At 60.2% G+C, this 14,938-nt stretch overlaps 1 protein-coding gene across 9 annotated transcripts in view; it reads right to left on the minus strand.

Moving 5' to 3' along the window:
• TUFM (Tu translation elongation factor, mitochondrial) overlaps positions 1 to 14,938 on the minus strand; it is a 47,067-nt gene that overhangs the window by 11,994 nt on the left and 20,135 nt on the right. For 5 of the 9 annotated variants that reach the window (XM_086874529.1, XM_086874527.1, XM_086874532.1 and 2 more), the window contains exons 7-8: positions 11,811 to 11,943; positions 6,609 to 6,713 (exon numbers count right to left, since the gene is read on the minus strand). In XM_086874529.1, coding sequence (XP_086730655.1) covers positions 6,609 to 6,713; positions 11,811 to 11,943 — 238 coding nt within the window. Of the gene's footprint in view, positions 1 to 6,608; positions 6,714 to 11,810; positions 11,944 to 12,622; positions 12,661 to 14,938 lie in introns of all 9 variants that reach the window. The other 4 variants (XR_015282305.1, XR_015282306.1, XR_015282304.1 and 1 more) reach the window with 1 other exon arrangement.

Below are 14,938 nucleotides of genomic sequence, written 5' to 3' on the forward strand. Positions count from 1 at the left end.
GTGTGTGGGGCAGGGTTTGGGGTGTGTGGGGCAGGGTTTGGGTGTGGGGCAGGGTTTGGGTTTGGGGCAGGGTTTGGGGTGTGTGGGGCAGGGTTTGGGTGTGGGGCAGGGTTTGGGGTGTGTGGGGCAGGGTTTGGGTGTGGGGCAGGGTTTGGGGTGTGTGGGGTGTGTGGGGTTCTATGGGGCAGGGTTTGGGTGTGTGGGGCAGGGTTTGGGTGTGGGGCAGGGTTTGGGTGTGGGGCAGGGTTTGGGGTGTGTGGGGCAGGGTTTGGGGTGTGTGGGGCAGGGTTTGGGTGTGGGGCAGGGTTTGGGGTGTGTGGGGCAGGGTTTGGGGTGTGTGGGGTGTGTGGGGCAGGGTTTGGGGTGTGGGGCAGGGTTTGGGGTGTGTGGGGCAGGGTTTGGGTGTGGGGCAGGGTTTGGGGTGTGTGGGGCAGGGTTTGGGTGTGGGGCAGGGTTTGGGGTGTGTGGGGCAGGGTTTGGGGTGTGTGGGGCAGGGTTTGGGGTGTGTGGGGCAGGGTTTGGGTGTGGGGCAGGGTTTGGGTGTGGGGCAGGGTTTGGGTGTGGGGCAGGGTTTGGGGTGTGTGGGGCAGGGTTTGGGTGTGGGGCAGGGTTTGGGTGTGGGGCAGGGTTTGGGTGTGGGGCAGGGTTTGGGGTGTGTGGGGCAGGGTTTGGGGTGTGTGGGGCAGGGTTTGGGTGTGGGGCAGGGTTTGGGGTGTGGGGCAGGGTTTGGGGTGTGTGGGGCAGGGTTTGGGGTGTGGGGCAGGGTCTGGGTGTGGGGCAGGGTTTGGGTGTGGGGCAGGGTTTGGGTGTGGGGCAGGGTTTGGGGTGTGTGGGGCAGGGTTTGGGGTGTGGGGCAGGGTTTGGGGTGTGTGGGGTGTGTGGGGCAGGGTTTGGGTGTGGGGCAGGGTTTGGGTGTGGGGCAGGGTTTGGGTGTGGGGCAGGGTTTGGGGTGTGTGGGGCAGGGTTTGGGGTGTGGGGCAGGGTTTGGGGTGTGTGGGGTGTGTGGGGCAGGGTTTGGGGTGTGTGGGGCAGGGTTTGGGGTGTGTGGGGCAGGGTTTGGGTGTGGGGCTGGGTTTGGGGTGTGTGGGGCAGGGTTTGGGGTGTGTGGGGCAGGGTTTGGGTGTGGGGCAGGGTGTGTGGGGTGTGGGGCAGGGTTGGGGTGTGTGGGGCAGGGTTTGGGGTGTGTGGGGCAGGGTTTGGGTGTGGGGCAGGGTTTGGGTGTGTGGGGCAGGGTTTGGGTGTGGGGCAGGGTTTGGGGTGTGTGGGGCAGGGTTTGGGTGTGGGGCAGGGTTTGGGGTGTGTGGGGCAGGGTTTGGGTGTGGGGCAGGGTTTGGGTGTGGGGCAGGGTTTGGGGTGTGTGGGGCAGGGTTTGGGGTGTGGGGCAGGGTTTGGGGTGTGTGGGGCAGGGTTTGGGGTGTGTGGGGCAGGGTTTGGGGCAGGGTTTGGGGTGTGGGGCACGGTTTGGGGTGTGTGGGGCAGGGTTTGGGGTGTGGGGCAGGGTTTGGGGTGTGTGGGGCAGGGTTTGGGGTGTGTGGGGCAGGGTTTGGGTGTGGGGCAGGGTTTGGGGTGTGTGGGGCAGGGTTTGGGTGTGGGGCAGGGTTTGGGTGTGGGGCAGGGTTTGGGGTGTGTGGGGCAGGGTTTGGGGTGTGTGGGGCAGGGTTTGGGGTGTGTGGGGCAGGGTTTGGGGTGTGTGGGGCAGGGTTTGGGGTGTGTGGGGCAGGGTTTGGGTGTGGGGCAGGGTGTGGGTGTGGGGCAGGGTTTGGGGTGTGTGGGGCAGGGTTTGGGTGTGTGGGATTCTATGGGGCAGGGTTTGGGGTGTGTGGGGCAGGGTTTGGGGTGTGTGGGGCAGGGTTTGGGGTGTGTGGGGCAGGGTTTGGGTGTGGGGCAGGGTTTGGGGTGTGTGGGGCAGGGTTTGGGGTGTGTGGGGCAGGGTTTGGGTGTGGGGCAGGGTTTGGGGTGTGTGGGGCAGGGTTTGGGTGTGGGGCAGGGTTTGGGGTGTGTGGGGCAGGGTTTGGGGTGTGTGGGGCAGGGTTTGGGTGTGGGGCAGGGTTTGGGGTGTGTGGGGCAGGGTTTGGGTGTGGGGCAGGGTTTGGGTGTGGGGCAGGGTTTGGGGTGTGTGGGGCAGGGTTTGGGGTGTGTGGGGCAGGGTTTGGGTGTGGGGCAGGGTTTGGGGTGTGTGGGGCAGGGTTTGGGGTGTGGGGCAGGGTTTGGGGTGTGTGGGGCAGGGTTTGGGGTGTGTGGGGCAGGGTTTGGGTGTGGGGCAGGGTTTGGGGTGTGTGGGGCAGGGTTTGGGGTGTGTGGGGCAGGGTTTGGGGTGTGTGGGGCAGGGTTTGGGTGTGGGGCAGGGTTTGGGTGTGGGGCAGGGTTTGGGTGTGGGGCAGGGTTTGGGTGTGGGGCAGGGTTTGGGTGTGGGGCAGGGTTTGGGGTGTGTGGGGCAGGGTTTGGGGTGTGTGGGGCAGGGTTTGGGTGTGTGTGGGGCAGGGTTTGGGGTGTGTGGGGCTGGGTGTGGGGCAGGGTTTGGGTGTGGGGCAGGGTTTGGGTGTGGGGCAGGGTTTGGGTGTGGGGCAGGGTTTGGGTGTGGGGCTGGGTTTGGGTGTGGGGCAGGGTTTGGGGTGTGGGGCAGGGTGTGGGTGTGGGGCAGGGTTTGGGTGTGGGGCTGGGTTTGGGGTGTGTGGGGCAGGGTTTGGGGCAGGGTTTGGGGTGTGTGGGGCAGGGTTTGGGGTGTGTGGGGCAGGGTTTGGGTGTGGGGCAGGGTTTGGGTGTGGGGCAGGGTTTGGGTGTGGGGCAGGGTTTGGGGTGTGTGGGGCAGGGTTTGGGGTGTGTGGGGCAGGGTTTGGGTGTGGGGCAGGGTTTGGGTGTGGGGCAGGGTTTGGGGTGTGGGGCAGGGTTTGGGGTGTGGGGCAGGGTTTGGGTGTGGGGCAGGGTTTGGGTGTGGGGCAGGGTTTGGGGTGTGGGGCAGGGTTTGGGGTGTGGGGCAGGGTTTGGGTGTGGGGCAGGGTTTGGGTGTGGGGCAGGGTTTGGGTGTGGGGCAGGGTTTGGGTGTGGGGCAGGGTTTGGGGTGTGTGGGGCAGGGTTTGGGGTGTGTGGGGCAGGGTTTGGGTGTGGGGCAGGGTTTGGGGTGTGTGGGGCTGGGTTTGGGTGTGGGGCAGGGTTTGGGGTGTGTGGGGCTGGGTTTGGGTGTGGGGCAGGGTTTGGGGTGTGTGGGGCAGGGTTTGGGGTGTGTGGGGCAGGGTTTGGGTGTGGGGCAGGGTTTGGGGTGTGTGGGGCTGGGTTTGGGGTGTGTGGGGCTGGGTTTGGGTGTGGGGCAGGGTTTGGGGTGTGTGGGGTGTGTGGGGCAGGGTTTGGGGTGTGTGGGGCAGGGTTTGGGGTGTGTGGGGCAGGGTTTGGGGTGTGGGGCTGGGTTTGGGTGTGGGGCAGGGTTTGGGGTGTGTGGGGCAGGGTTTGGGGTGTGTGGGGCAGGGTTTGGGGTGTGTGGGGCAGGGTTTGGGTGTGGGGCAGGGTTTGGGGTGTGGGGCAGGGTTTGGGGTGCGTGGGGCAGGGTTTGGGGTGTGTGGGGCAGGGTTTGGGGTGTGGGGCAGGGTTTGGGTGTGGGGCAGGGTTTGGGGTGTGTGGGGCAGGGTTTGGGTGTGGGGCAGGGTTTGGGTGTGGGGCAGGGTTTGGGGTGTGTGGGGCAGGGTTTGGGTGTGGGGCAGGGTTTGGGGTGTGTGGGGCAGGGTTTGGGGTGTGGGGCAGGGTTTGGGGTGTGGGGCAGGGTTTGGGGTGTGTGGGGCAGGGTTTGGGGTGTGTGGGGCAGGGTTTGGGTGTGGGGCAGGGTTTGGGGTGTGTGGGGCAGGGTTTGGGGTGTGTGGGGCAGGGTTTGGGGTGTGTGGGGCAGGGTTTGGGGTGTGTGGGGCAGGGTTTGGGTGTGGGGCAGGGTTTGGGTGTGGGGCAGGGTTTGGGGTGTGGGGCAGGGTTTGGGGTGTGTGGGGCAGGGTTTGGGTGTGGGGCAGGGTTTGGGGTGTGTGGGGCAGGGTTTGGGTGTGGGGCTGGGTTTGGGGTGTGGGGCAGGGTTTGGGGTGTGTGGGGCAGGGTTTGGGTGTGGGGCAGGGTTTGGGTGTGGGGCAGGGTTTGGGTGTGGGGCAGGGTTTGGGTGTGGGGCAGGGTTTGGGGTGTGTGGGGCAGGGTTTGGGGTGTGTGGGGCAGGGTTTGGGGTGTGTGGGGCAGGGTTTGGGGCAGGGTTTGGGGTGTGTGGGGCAGGGTTTGGGGTGTGTGGGGCAGGGTTTGGGGTGTGTGGGGCAGGGTTTGGGTGTGGGGCAGGGTTTGGGGTGTGTGGGGCAGGGTTTGGGGTGTGTGGGGCAGAGTTTGGGGTGTGGGGCAGGGTTTGGGGTGTGTGGGGCAGGGTTTGGGGTGTGTGGGGCAGGGTTTGGGTGTGGGGCAGGATTTGGGGTGTGTGGGGCAGGGTTTGGGTGTGGGGCAGGGTTTGGGGTGTGTGGGGCAGGGTTTGGGTGTGGGGCAGGGTTTGGGGTGTGGGGCAGGGTTTGGGTGTGGGGCAGGGTTTGGGTGTGGGGCAGGGTTTGGGGTGTGGGGCAGGGTTTGGGTGTGGGGCAGGGTTTGGGGTGTGTGGGGCAGGGTTTGGGGTGTGTGGGGCAGGGTTTGGGTGTGGGGCAGGGTTTGGGTGTGGGGCAGGGTTTGGGTGTGGGGCAGGGTTTGGGGTGTGTGGGGCAGGGTTTGGGTGTGTGGGGCAGGGTTTGGGGTGTGTGGGGCTGGGTTTGGGGTGTGTGGGGCAGGGTTTGGGGTGTGTGGGGCAGGGTTTGGGTGTGGGGCAGGATTTGGGGTGTGTGGGGCAGGGTTTGGGTGTGGGGCAGGGTTTGGGGTGTGTGGGGCAGGGTTTGGGGTGTGTGGGGCAGGGTTTGGGGTGTGGGGCAGGGTTTGGGTGTGGGGCAGGGTTTGGGGTGTGTGGGGCAGGGTTTGGGTGTGGGGCAGGGTTTGGGTGTGGGGCAGGGTTTGGGGTGTGGGGCAGGGTTTGGGGTGTGTGGGGCAGGGTTTGGGGTGTGTGGGGCAGGGTGTGGGTGTGGGGCAGGGTTTGGGTGTGGGGCAGGGTTTGGGGTGTGTGGGGCAGGGTTTGGGGTGTGTGGGGCAGGGTTTGGGGTGTGTGGGGCAGGGTTTGGGTGTGGGGCAGGGTTTGGGGTGTGGGGCAGGGTTTGGTTGTGGGGCAGGGTTTGGGTGTGGGGCAGGGTTTGGGTGTGGGGCAGGGTTTGGGTGTGGGGCAGGGTTTGGGGTGTGGGGCTGGGTTTGGGTGTGGGGCAGGGTTTGGGGTGTGTGGGGCAGGGTTTGGGTGTGGGGCAGGGTTTGGGGTGTGTGGGGCAGGGTTTGGGGTGTGTGGGGCAGGGTTTGGGGTGTGTGGGGCAGGGTTTGGGGTGTGTGGGGCAGGGTTTGGGGTGTGTGGGGCAGGGTTTGGGGTGTGTGGGGCAGGGTTTGGGTGTGGGGCAGGGTTTGGGGTGTGTGGGGCAGGGTTTGGGGTGTGTGGGGCAGGGTTTGGGGTGTGTGGGGCAGGGTTTGGGTGTGGGGCAGGGTTTGGGGTGTGTGGGGCTGGGTTTGGGGTGTGTGGGGCAGGGTTTGGGGTGCGTGGGGCAGGGTTTGGGTGTGGGGCAGGGTTTGGGTGTGGGGCAGGGTTTGGGGTGTGGGGCAGGGTTTGGGTGTGGGGCAGGGTTTGGGGTGTGTGGGGCAGGGTTTGGGGTGTGTGGGGCAGGGTTTGGGGTGTGTGGGGCTGGGTGTGGGGCAGGGTTTGGGTGTGGGGCAGGGTTTGGGGTGTGTGGGGCAGGGTTGGGGTGTGGGGCAGGGTTTGGGGTGTGTGGGGTTCTATGGGGCAGGGTTTGGGTGTGGGGCAGGGTTTGGGGTGTGTGGGGCAGGGTTTGGGGTGTGTGGGGCAGGGTTTGGGTGTGGGGCAGGGGTCACTCAGGGGTCACTCAGAGGTCAGGGGTCACTCAGGGGTCACTCAGGGGTCACTCAGGGTTACCCAGGGTCACTCGGGGTCACTGTGGTCACTCAGAGGTCACTCACAGGTCAGGGGTCACTCAGGGGTCACTCAGAGGTCAGGGGTCACTCAGCGGTCACTCAGGGGTCACTCAGTGGTCACTCAGGGGTCACTCGGTCACTCACAGGTCAGAGGTCACTCAGAGGTCAGTGGTCACTCAGTGGTCACTCTCTGGTCACTCAGGGGTCACTCAGGGGTCAGTGATCACTCAGGGGTCACTCAGGGGTCACTGTGGTCACTCAGGGTCAGTCACAGGTCAGGGATCACTCAGGGGTCACTGTGGTCACTCAGGGGTCACTCAGGGTCACTCAGGGGTCACTCAGAGGTCAGTGGTCACTCAGTGGTCACTCAGTGGTCACTCAGTGGTCACTAAGAGGTCAGCGGTCACTCAGTGGTCACTCTGTGGTCACTCAGGGTCACTCACAGGTCAGGGATCACTCAGGGGTCACTCAGGGGTCACTCAGGGGTCACTCAGGGGTCACTCAGAGGTCAGTGGTCACTCAGGGGTCACTCAGAGGTCAGGGGTCACTCAGAGGTCAGCGGTCACTCAGGGGTCACTCAGGGGTCACTCTGTGGTCACTCTGTGGTCACTCACCGGTCACCACTGACCGCAGCTGGCGGCCGTAGCCCAGCAGCTCCACCTCGTCCCCTTTCCGGAGAGTTCCGCGCTCCAGAGTCCCCGTCACCACCGTGCCACGCCCTGAGACAGGTGAGACAGGTGTGAGACAGGTGAGAGACAGGTGAGAGACAGGTGAGACAGGTGAGAGACAGGTGAGAGACAGGTGAGACAGGTGAGACAGGTGAGACAGGTGTGAGACAGGTGAGAGACAGGTGAGAGACAGGTGAGACAGGTGTGAGACAGGTGAGACAGGTGAGACAGGTGAGACAGGTGAGAGACAGGTGAGACAGGTGAGAGACAGGTGAGACAGGTGAGACAGGTGAGTGACAGGTGAGACAGGTGAGAGACAGGTGAGAGACAGGTGAGACAGGTGAGACAGGTGAGTGACAGGTGAGACAGGTGAGAGACAGGTGAGACAGGTGAGACAGGTGAGACAGGTGAGAGACAGGTGAGAGACAGGTGAGACAGGTGAGACAGGTGAGAGACAGGTGAGACAGGTGAGAGACAGGTGAGACAGGTGAGAGACAGGTGAGACAGGTGAGACAGGTGAGTGACAGGTGAGACAGGTGAGAGACAGGTGAGACAGGTGAGACAGGTGAGACAGGTGAGAGACAGGTGAGACAGGTGAGAGACAGGTGAGACAGGTGAGAGACAGGTGAGACAGGTGAGACAGGTGAGAGACAGGTGAGAGACAGGTGAGAGACAGGTGAGAGACAGGTGAGAGACAGGTGAGAACAGGTGAGAGACAGGTGAGAGACAGGTGAGACAGGTGAGAGACAGGTGAGACAGGTGAGACAGGTGAGACAGGTGAGACAGGTGAGACAGGTGAGAGACAGGTGAGACAGGTGAGACAGGTGAGACAGGTGAGACAGGTGAGACAGGTGAGACAGGTGAGAGACAGGTGAGAGACAGGTGAGACAGGTGAGAGACAGGTGAGACAGGTGAGAGACAGGTGAGACAGGTGAGACAGGTGAGACAGGTGAGTGACAGGTGAGACAGGTGAGAGACAGGTGAGACAGGTGAGACAGGTGAGACAGGTGAGACAGGTGAGACAGGTGAGAGACAGGTGAGACAGGTGAGAGACAGGTGAGAGACAGGTGAGACAGGTGAGACAGGTGAGACAGGTGAGACAGGTGAGAGACAGGTGAGAGACAGGTGAGACAGGTGAGACAGGTGAGAGACAGGTGAGAGACAGGTGAGACAGGTGAGACAGGTGAGACAGGTGAGAGACAGGTGAGACAGGTGAGACAGGTGAGAGACAGGTGACACAGGTGAGACAGGTGAGAGACAGGTGAGACAGGTGAGACAGGTGAGACAGGTGAGACAGGTGAGAGACAGGTGAGAGACAGGTGAGAGACAGGTGAGAGACAGGTGAGACAGGTGAGACAGGTGAGACAGGTGAGACAGGTGAGACAGGTGAGAGACAGGTGAGACAGGTGAGACAGGTGAGACAGGTGAGACAGGTGAGAGACAGGTGAGAGACAGGTGAGACAGGTGAGACAGGTGAGAGACAGGTGAGAGACAGGTGAGACAGGTGAGACAGGTGAGAGACAGGTGAGACAGGTGAGACAGGTGAGACAGGTGAGACAGGTGAGACAGGTGAGACAGGTGAGACAGGTGAGAGACAGGTGAGACAGGTGAGAGACAGGTGAGAGACAGGTGAGACAGGTGAGATCAGACAGGTGAGACAGGTGAGACAGGTGAGACAGGTGAGAGACAGGTGAGACAGGTGAGACAGGTGAGAGGTGAGAGACAGGTGAGACAGGTGAGACAGGTGAGACAGGTGAGAGACAGCTGAGACAGGTGAGATCAGACAGGTGAGAGACAGGTGAGAGACAGGTGAGAGACAGGTGAGACAGGTGAGACAGGTGGGACAGGTGGGACAGGTGAGACAGGTGAGACAGGTGAGACAGGTGAGAGACAGGTGAGACAGGTGAGACAGGTGAGACAGGTGAGAGACAGGTGAGACAGGTGAGAGACAGGTGAGACAGGTGAGACAGGTGAGAGACAGGTGAGACAGGTGAGACAGGTGAGACAGGTGAGACAGGTGAGAGACAGGTGAGACAGGTGAGACAGGTGAGACAGGTGAGACAGGTGAGAGACAGGTGAGAGACAGGTGAGACAGGTGAGACAGGTGAGACAGGTGAGACAGGTGAGACAGGTGAGACAGGTGAGAGACAGGTGAGACAGGTGAGAGACAGGTGACAGGTGAGACAGGTGAGACAGGTGAGACAGGTGAGAGACAGGTGAGACAGGTGAGAGACAGGTGAGACAGGTGAGACAGGTGAGACAGGTGAGACAGGTGAGACAGGTGAGAGACAGGTGAGAGACAGGTGAGACAGGTGAGACAGGTGAGACAGGTGAGACAGGTGAGCACAGGTGAGACAGGTGAGACAGGTGAGACAGGTGAGAGACAGGTGAGACAGGTGAGACAGGTGAGAGACAGGTGAGAGACAGGTGAGACAGGTGAGAGACAGGTGAGAGACAGGTGAGACAGGTGAGACAGGTGAGACAGGTGAGAGACAGGTGAGAGACAGGTGAGACAGGTGAGACAGGTGAGAGACAGGTGAGACAGGTGAGAGACAGGTGAGACAGGTGAGACAGGTGAGACAGGTGAGACAGGTGAGACAGGTGAGACAGGTGAGAGACAGGTGAGACAGGTGAGACAGGTGAGACAGGTGAGACAGGTGAGAGACAGGTGAGACAGGTGAGACAGGTGAGAGACAGGTGAGAGACAGGTGAGACAGGTGAGACAGGTGAGACAGGTGAGAGACAGGTGAGTGACAGGTGAGAGACAGGTGAGACAGGTGAGACAGGTGAGAGACAGGTGAGACAGGTGAGACAGGTGAGAGACAGGTGAGAGACAGGTGAGAGACAGGTGAGACAGGTGAGACAGGTGAGAGACAGGTGAGACAGGTGAGACAGGTGAGAGACAGGTGAGAGACAGGTGAGAGACAGGTGAGAGACAGGTGAGACAGGTGAGAGACAGGTGAGAGACAGGTGAGACAGGTGAGACAGGTGAGACAGGTGAGACAGGTGAGACAGGTGAGACAGGTGAGACAGGTGAGAGACAGGTGAGAGACAGGTGAGACAGGTGAGACAGGTGAGAGACAGGTGAGACAGGTGAGAGACAGGTGAGACAGGTGAGACAGGTGAGACAGGTGAGACAGGTGAGACAGGTGAGACAGGTGAGAGACAGGTGAGACAGGTGAGACAGGTGAGAGACAGGTGAGACAGGTGAGACAGGTGAGACAGGTGAGAGACAGGTGAGACAGGTGAGACAGGTGAGACAGGTGAGACAGGTGAGAGACAGGTGAGACAGGTGAGACAGGTGAGAGACAGGTGAGACAGGTGAGACAGGTGAGACAGGTGAGACAGGTGAGACAGGTGAGAGACAGGTGAGAGACAGGTGAGACAGGTGAGACAGGTGAGAGACAGGTGAGACAGGTGAGACAGGTGAGAGACAGGTGAGACAGGTGAGACAGGTGAGACAGGTGAGAGACAGGTGAGACAGGTGAGACAGGTGAGACAGGTGAGAGACAGGTGAGAGACAGGTGAGAGACAGGTGAGACAGGTGAGAGACAGGTGAGAGACAGGTGAGACAGGTGAGACAGGTGAGACAGGTGAGACAGGTGAGAGACAGGTGAGACAGGTGAGACAGGTGAGATCAGACAGGTGAGAGACAGGTGAGAGACAGGTGAGAGACAGGTGAGAGACAGGTGAGAGACAGGTGAGACAGGTGAGAGACAGGTGAGACAGGTGAGACAGGTGAGACAGGTGAGAGACAGGTGAGACAGGTGAGAGACAGGTGAGACAGGTGAGACAGGTGAGACAGGTGAGAGACAGGTGAGACAGGTGAGACAGGTGAGACAGGTGAGAGACAGGTGAGACAGGTGAGACAGGTGAGACAGGTGAGAGACAGGTGAGACAGGTGAGACAGGTGAGACAGGTGAGACAGGTGAGAGACAGGTGAGACAGGTGAGAGACAGGTGAGACAGGTGAGACAGGTGAGACAGGTGGGACAGGTGAGAGACAGGTGAGACAGGTGAGAGACAGGTGAGACAGGTGAGACAGGTGAGACAGGTGAGACAGGTGAGACCAGACAGGTGAGACAGGTGAGACAGGTGAGACAGGTGAGAGACAGGTGAGACAGGTGAGAGACAGGTGAGACAGGTGAGACAGGTGTGTCACAGGTGTGTACAGGTGTGTACAGGTGTGTACAGGTGAGTCACAGGTGTGTCACAGGTGTGTTTACCTGTCTCAGGTGTGCACAGGTGTGTTACAGGTGTGTACAGGTGTGCACAGGTGTGTACAGGTGTGTACAGGTGTGTACAGGTGTGCACAGGTGTGTCCAGGTGTGATTTACCTGTCTCAGGTGTGATTTACCTGGGATGGTGTGCACAGCCTCGATGGGCAGCAGGCAGGGTCGCTCCAGCTCCCGCGGGGGTTGGGGGATGTGACACAGGTGTGACACAGGTGTGATAACGGTGCAGTACAGGTGTGTACAGGTGTGCACAGGTGTGTTACCTGTCTCAGGTGTGCACAGGTGTGATTTACCTGGGATGGTGTGCACAGCCTCGATGGGCAGCAGGCAGGGCCGGGTGTGACACAGGTGTGACAGTGATGTGTTACAGGTGTGTACAGGTGTGTACAGGTGTGTACAGGTGTGATTTACCTGTCTCAGGTGTGCACAGGTGTGTACAGGTGTGATTTACCTGGGATGGTGTGCACAGCCTCGATGGGCAGCAGGCAGGGCCGGGTGTGACACAGGTGTGACAGTGATGTGTTACAGGTGTGATAACGGTGCAGTACAGGTGTGCACAGGTGTGTACAGGTGTGTACAGGTGTGATTTACCTGTCTCAGGTGTGATTTACCTGGGATGGTGTGCACAGCCTCGATGGGCAGCAGGCAGGGCCGGGTGTGACACAGGTGTGACACAGGTGTGATAACGGTGCAGTACAGGTGTGTACAGGTGTGATTTACCTGTCTCAGGTGTGCACAGGTGTGATTTACCTGGGATGGTGTGCACAGCCTCGATGGGCAGCAGGCAGGGCCGCTCCAGCTCCCGCGGGGGTTGGGGGATGTGACACAGGTGTGACACAGGTGTGACACAGGTGTGATAACGGTGCAGTACAGGTGTGCACAGGTGTGCACAGGTGTGCACAGGTGTGATTTACCTGGGATGGTGTGCACAGCCTCGATGGGCAGCAGGCAGGGCCGCTCCAGCTCCCGCGGGGGTTGGGGGATGTGCGAATCCACGGCCTCGAGGAGCCTCAGCACCGACTGCAAACCCAGCTCGGGGTCACGGTCCTGCAGGTGAGACAGGTGAGACAGGTGAGATCAGACAGGTGTGTCACAGGTGTGTCACAGGTGTGTGACAGGTGTGTGACAGGAGCTTCAGAACCGACTGCAAACCCAGCTCGGGGTCACGGTCCTGCAGGTGAGACAGGTGAGATCAGACAGGTGTGTGACAGGTGTGTGACAGGTGTGTGACAGGTGTGTTACAGGTGTGTCACAGGAGCCTCAGCACCGACTGCAAACCCAGCTCGGGGTCACGGTCCTGCAGGTGAGACAGGTGAGATCAGACAGGTGAGATCAGACAGGTGTGATGTCACAGGTGTGTCACAGGTGTGTCACAGGTGTGTCACAGGTGTGTCACAGGTGTGTCACAGGAGCGTCAGAACCGACTGCAAACCCAGCTCGGGGTCACGGTCCTGCAGGTGAGACACAGGTGTGTGACAGGTGTGTCACAGGTGTGTCACAGGAGCCTCAGCACCGACTGCAAACCCAGCTCGGGGTCACGGTCCTGCAGGTGAGACAGGTGAGACAGGTGTGTGACAGGTGTGTGACAGGTGTGTGACAGGAGCCTCAGCACCGACTGCAAACCCAGCTCGGGGTCACGGTCCTGCAGGTGAGACAGGTGAGACAGGTGTGTCACAGGTGAGACAGGTGTGATGTCACAGGTGTGTGACAGGTGTGTCACAGGAGCCTCAGAACCGACTGCAAACCCAGCTCGGGGTCACGGTCCTGCAGGTGAGACACAGGTGTGTCACAGGTGTGTTACAGGTGTGTTACGGGTGTGTGACAGGTGTGTGACAGGTGACATCAGACAGGTGTGTGACAGGTGTGTGACAGGTGTGTGACAGGTGTGTGACAGGTGTGTGACAGGTGTGTCACAGGTGTGTCACAGGTGTGTCACAGGTGTGATGTTACAGGTGTGTGACAGGTGTGTGACAGGTGTGTGACAGGTGTGTGACAGGTGTGTGACAGGTGTGTCACAGGTGTGTCACAGGTGTGTCACAGGTGTGATGTCACAGGTGTGTGACAGGTGTGTCACAGGTGAGACAGGACAGGTGTGTCACAGGTGTGTGACAGGTGTGTCACAGGTGTGTGACAGGTGTGTCACAGGTGTGTGACAGGTGTGTACAGGTGTGTCACAGGTGTGTCACAGGTGTGTTACAGGTGTGTCACAGGTGTGTCACAGGTGACACAGGTGTGTCACAGGTGTGTGACAGGTGTGTGACAGGTGTGTGACAGGTGTGTCACAGGTGTGTCACAGGTGTGTCACAGGTGTGTTACAGGTGTGTCACAGGTGTGTGACAGGTGTGTCACAGGTGTGATGTCACAGGTGTGTGACAGGTGTGTCACAGGTGTGTCACAGGTGTGTGACAGGTGTGTGACAGGTGTGTCACAGGTGTGTCACAGGTGTGTGACAGGTGTGTCACAGGTGTGTCACAGGTGTGTGACAGGTGTGATGTTACAGGTGTGTGACAGGTGTGTGACAGGTGTGTGACAGGTGAGATCAGACAGGTGTGTCACAGGTGTGATGACACAGGTGTGTGACAGGTGTGTCACAGGTGTGTCACAGGTGTGTCACAGGTGTGTGACAGGTGTGTGACAGGTGTGTACAGGTGTGTGACAGGTGTGTGACAGGTGTGTGACAGGTGTGTGACAGGTGTGTCACAGGTGTGTGACAGGTGTGTGACAGGTGTGTCACAGGTGTGTCACAGGTGTGTCACAGGTGTGTGACAGGTGTGTCACAGGTGTGTCACAGGTGTGTTACAGGTGTGTGACAGGTGAGATCAGACAGGTGTGTCACAGGTGTGTGACAGGTGTGTCACAGGTGTGTGACAGGTGTGTGACAGGTGTGTGACAGGTGTGTGACAGGTGTGTACAGGTGTGTGACAGGTGTGTGACAGGTGTGATGTTACAGGTGTGTGACAGGTGTGTACAGGTGTGTCACAGGTGTGTGACAGGTGTGTGACAGGTGTGTGACAGGTGTGTCACAGGTGTGTCACAGGTGTGTCACAGGTGTGTGACAGGTGTGTACAGGTGTGTGACAGGTGTGTCACAGGTGTGTGACAGGTGTGTGACAGGTGTGTCACAGGTGTGTCACAGGTGTGTGACAGGTGTGTCACAGGTGTGTGACAGGTGTGTCACAGGTGTGTGACAGGTGTGTGACAGGTGTGTGACAGGTGTGTGACAGGTGTGTCACAGGTGTGTCACAGGTGTGTCACAGGTGTGTCACAGGTGTGTCACAGGTGTGTGACAGGTGTGTGACAGGTGTGTCACAGGTGTGTCACAGGTGTGTCACAGGTGTGTCACAGGTGTGTGACAGGTGTGTCACAGGTGTGTCACAGGTGTGTGACAGGTGTGTGACAGGTGTGTCACAGGTGTGTCACAGGTGTGTACAGGTGTGTCTCAGGTGTGTCACAGGTGTGTCACAGGTGTGTACAGGTGTGTGACAGGTGTGTCACAGGTGTGTGACAGGTGTGTGACAGGTGTGTCACAGGTGTGTGACAGGTGTGTCACAGGTGTGTCACAGGTGTGTACAGGTGTGTGACAGGTGTGTCACAGGTGTGTGACAGGTGTGTGACAGGTGTGTGACAGGTGTGTGACAGGTGTGTCACAGGTGTGTCACAGGTGTGTCACAGGTGTGTTACGGGTGTGTCACAGGTGTGTCACAGGTGTGTGACAGGTGTGTGACAGGTGTGTCACAGGTGTGTCACAGGTGTGTGACAGGTGTGTCACAGGTGTGTCACAGGTGTGTCACAGGTGTGATGTCACAGGTGTGTCACAGGTGTGTACAGGTGTGTCACAGGTGTGTGACAGGTGTGTGACAGGTGTGTGACAGGTGTGTCACAGGTGTGTGACAGGTGTGTGACAGGTGTGTCACAGGTGTGTGACAGGTGTGTGACAGGTGTGTCACAGGTGTGTCACAGGTGTGATGTCACAGGTGTGTGACAGGTGTGTGACAGGTGTGTGACAGGTGTGTGACAGGTGTGTCACAGGTGTGTCACAGGTG

This window comes from Cyanistes caeruleus, unplaced genomic scaffold, assembly GCF_971803275.1.
Source record: "Cyanistes caeruleus unplaced genomic scaffold, bCyaCae1.hap1.1 HAP1_SCAFFOLD_243, whole genome shotgun sequence".
In the NCBI taxonomy this organism is placed as follows: domain Eukaryota; kingdom Metazoa; phylum Chordata; class Aves; order Passeriformes; family Paridae; genus Cyanistes; species Cyanistes caeruleus.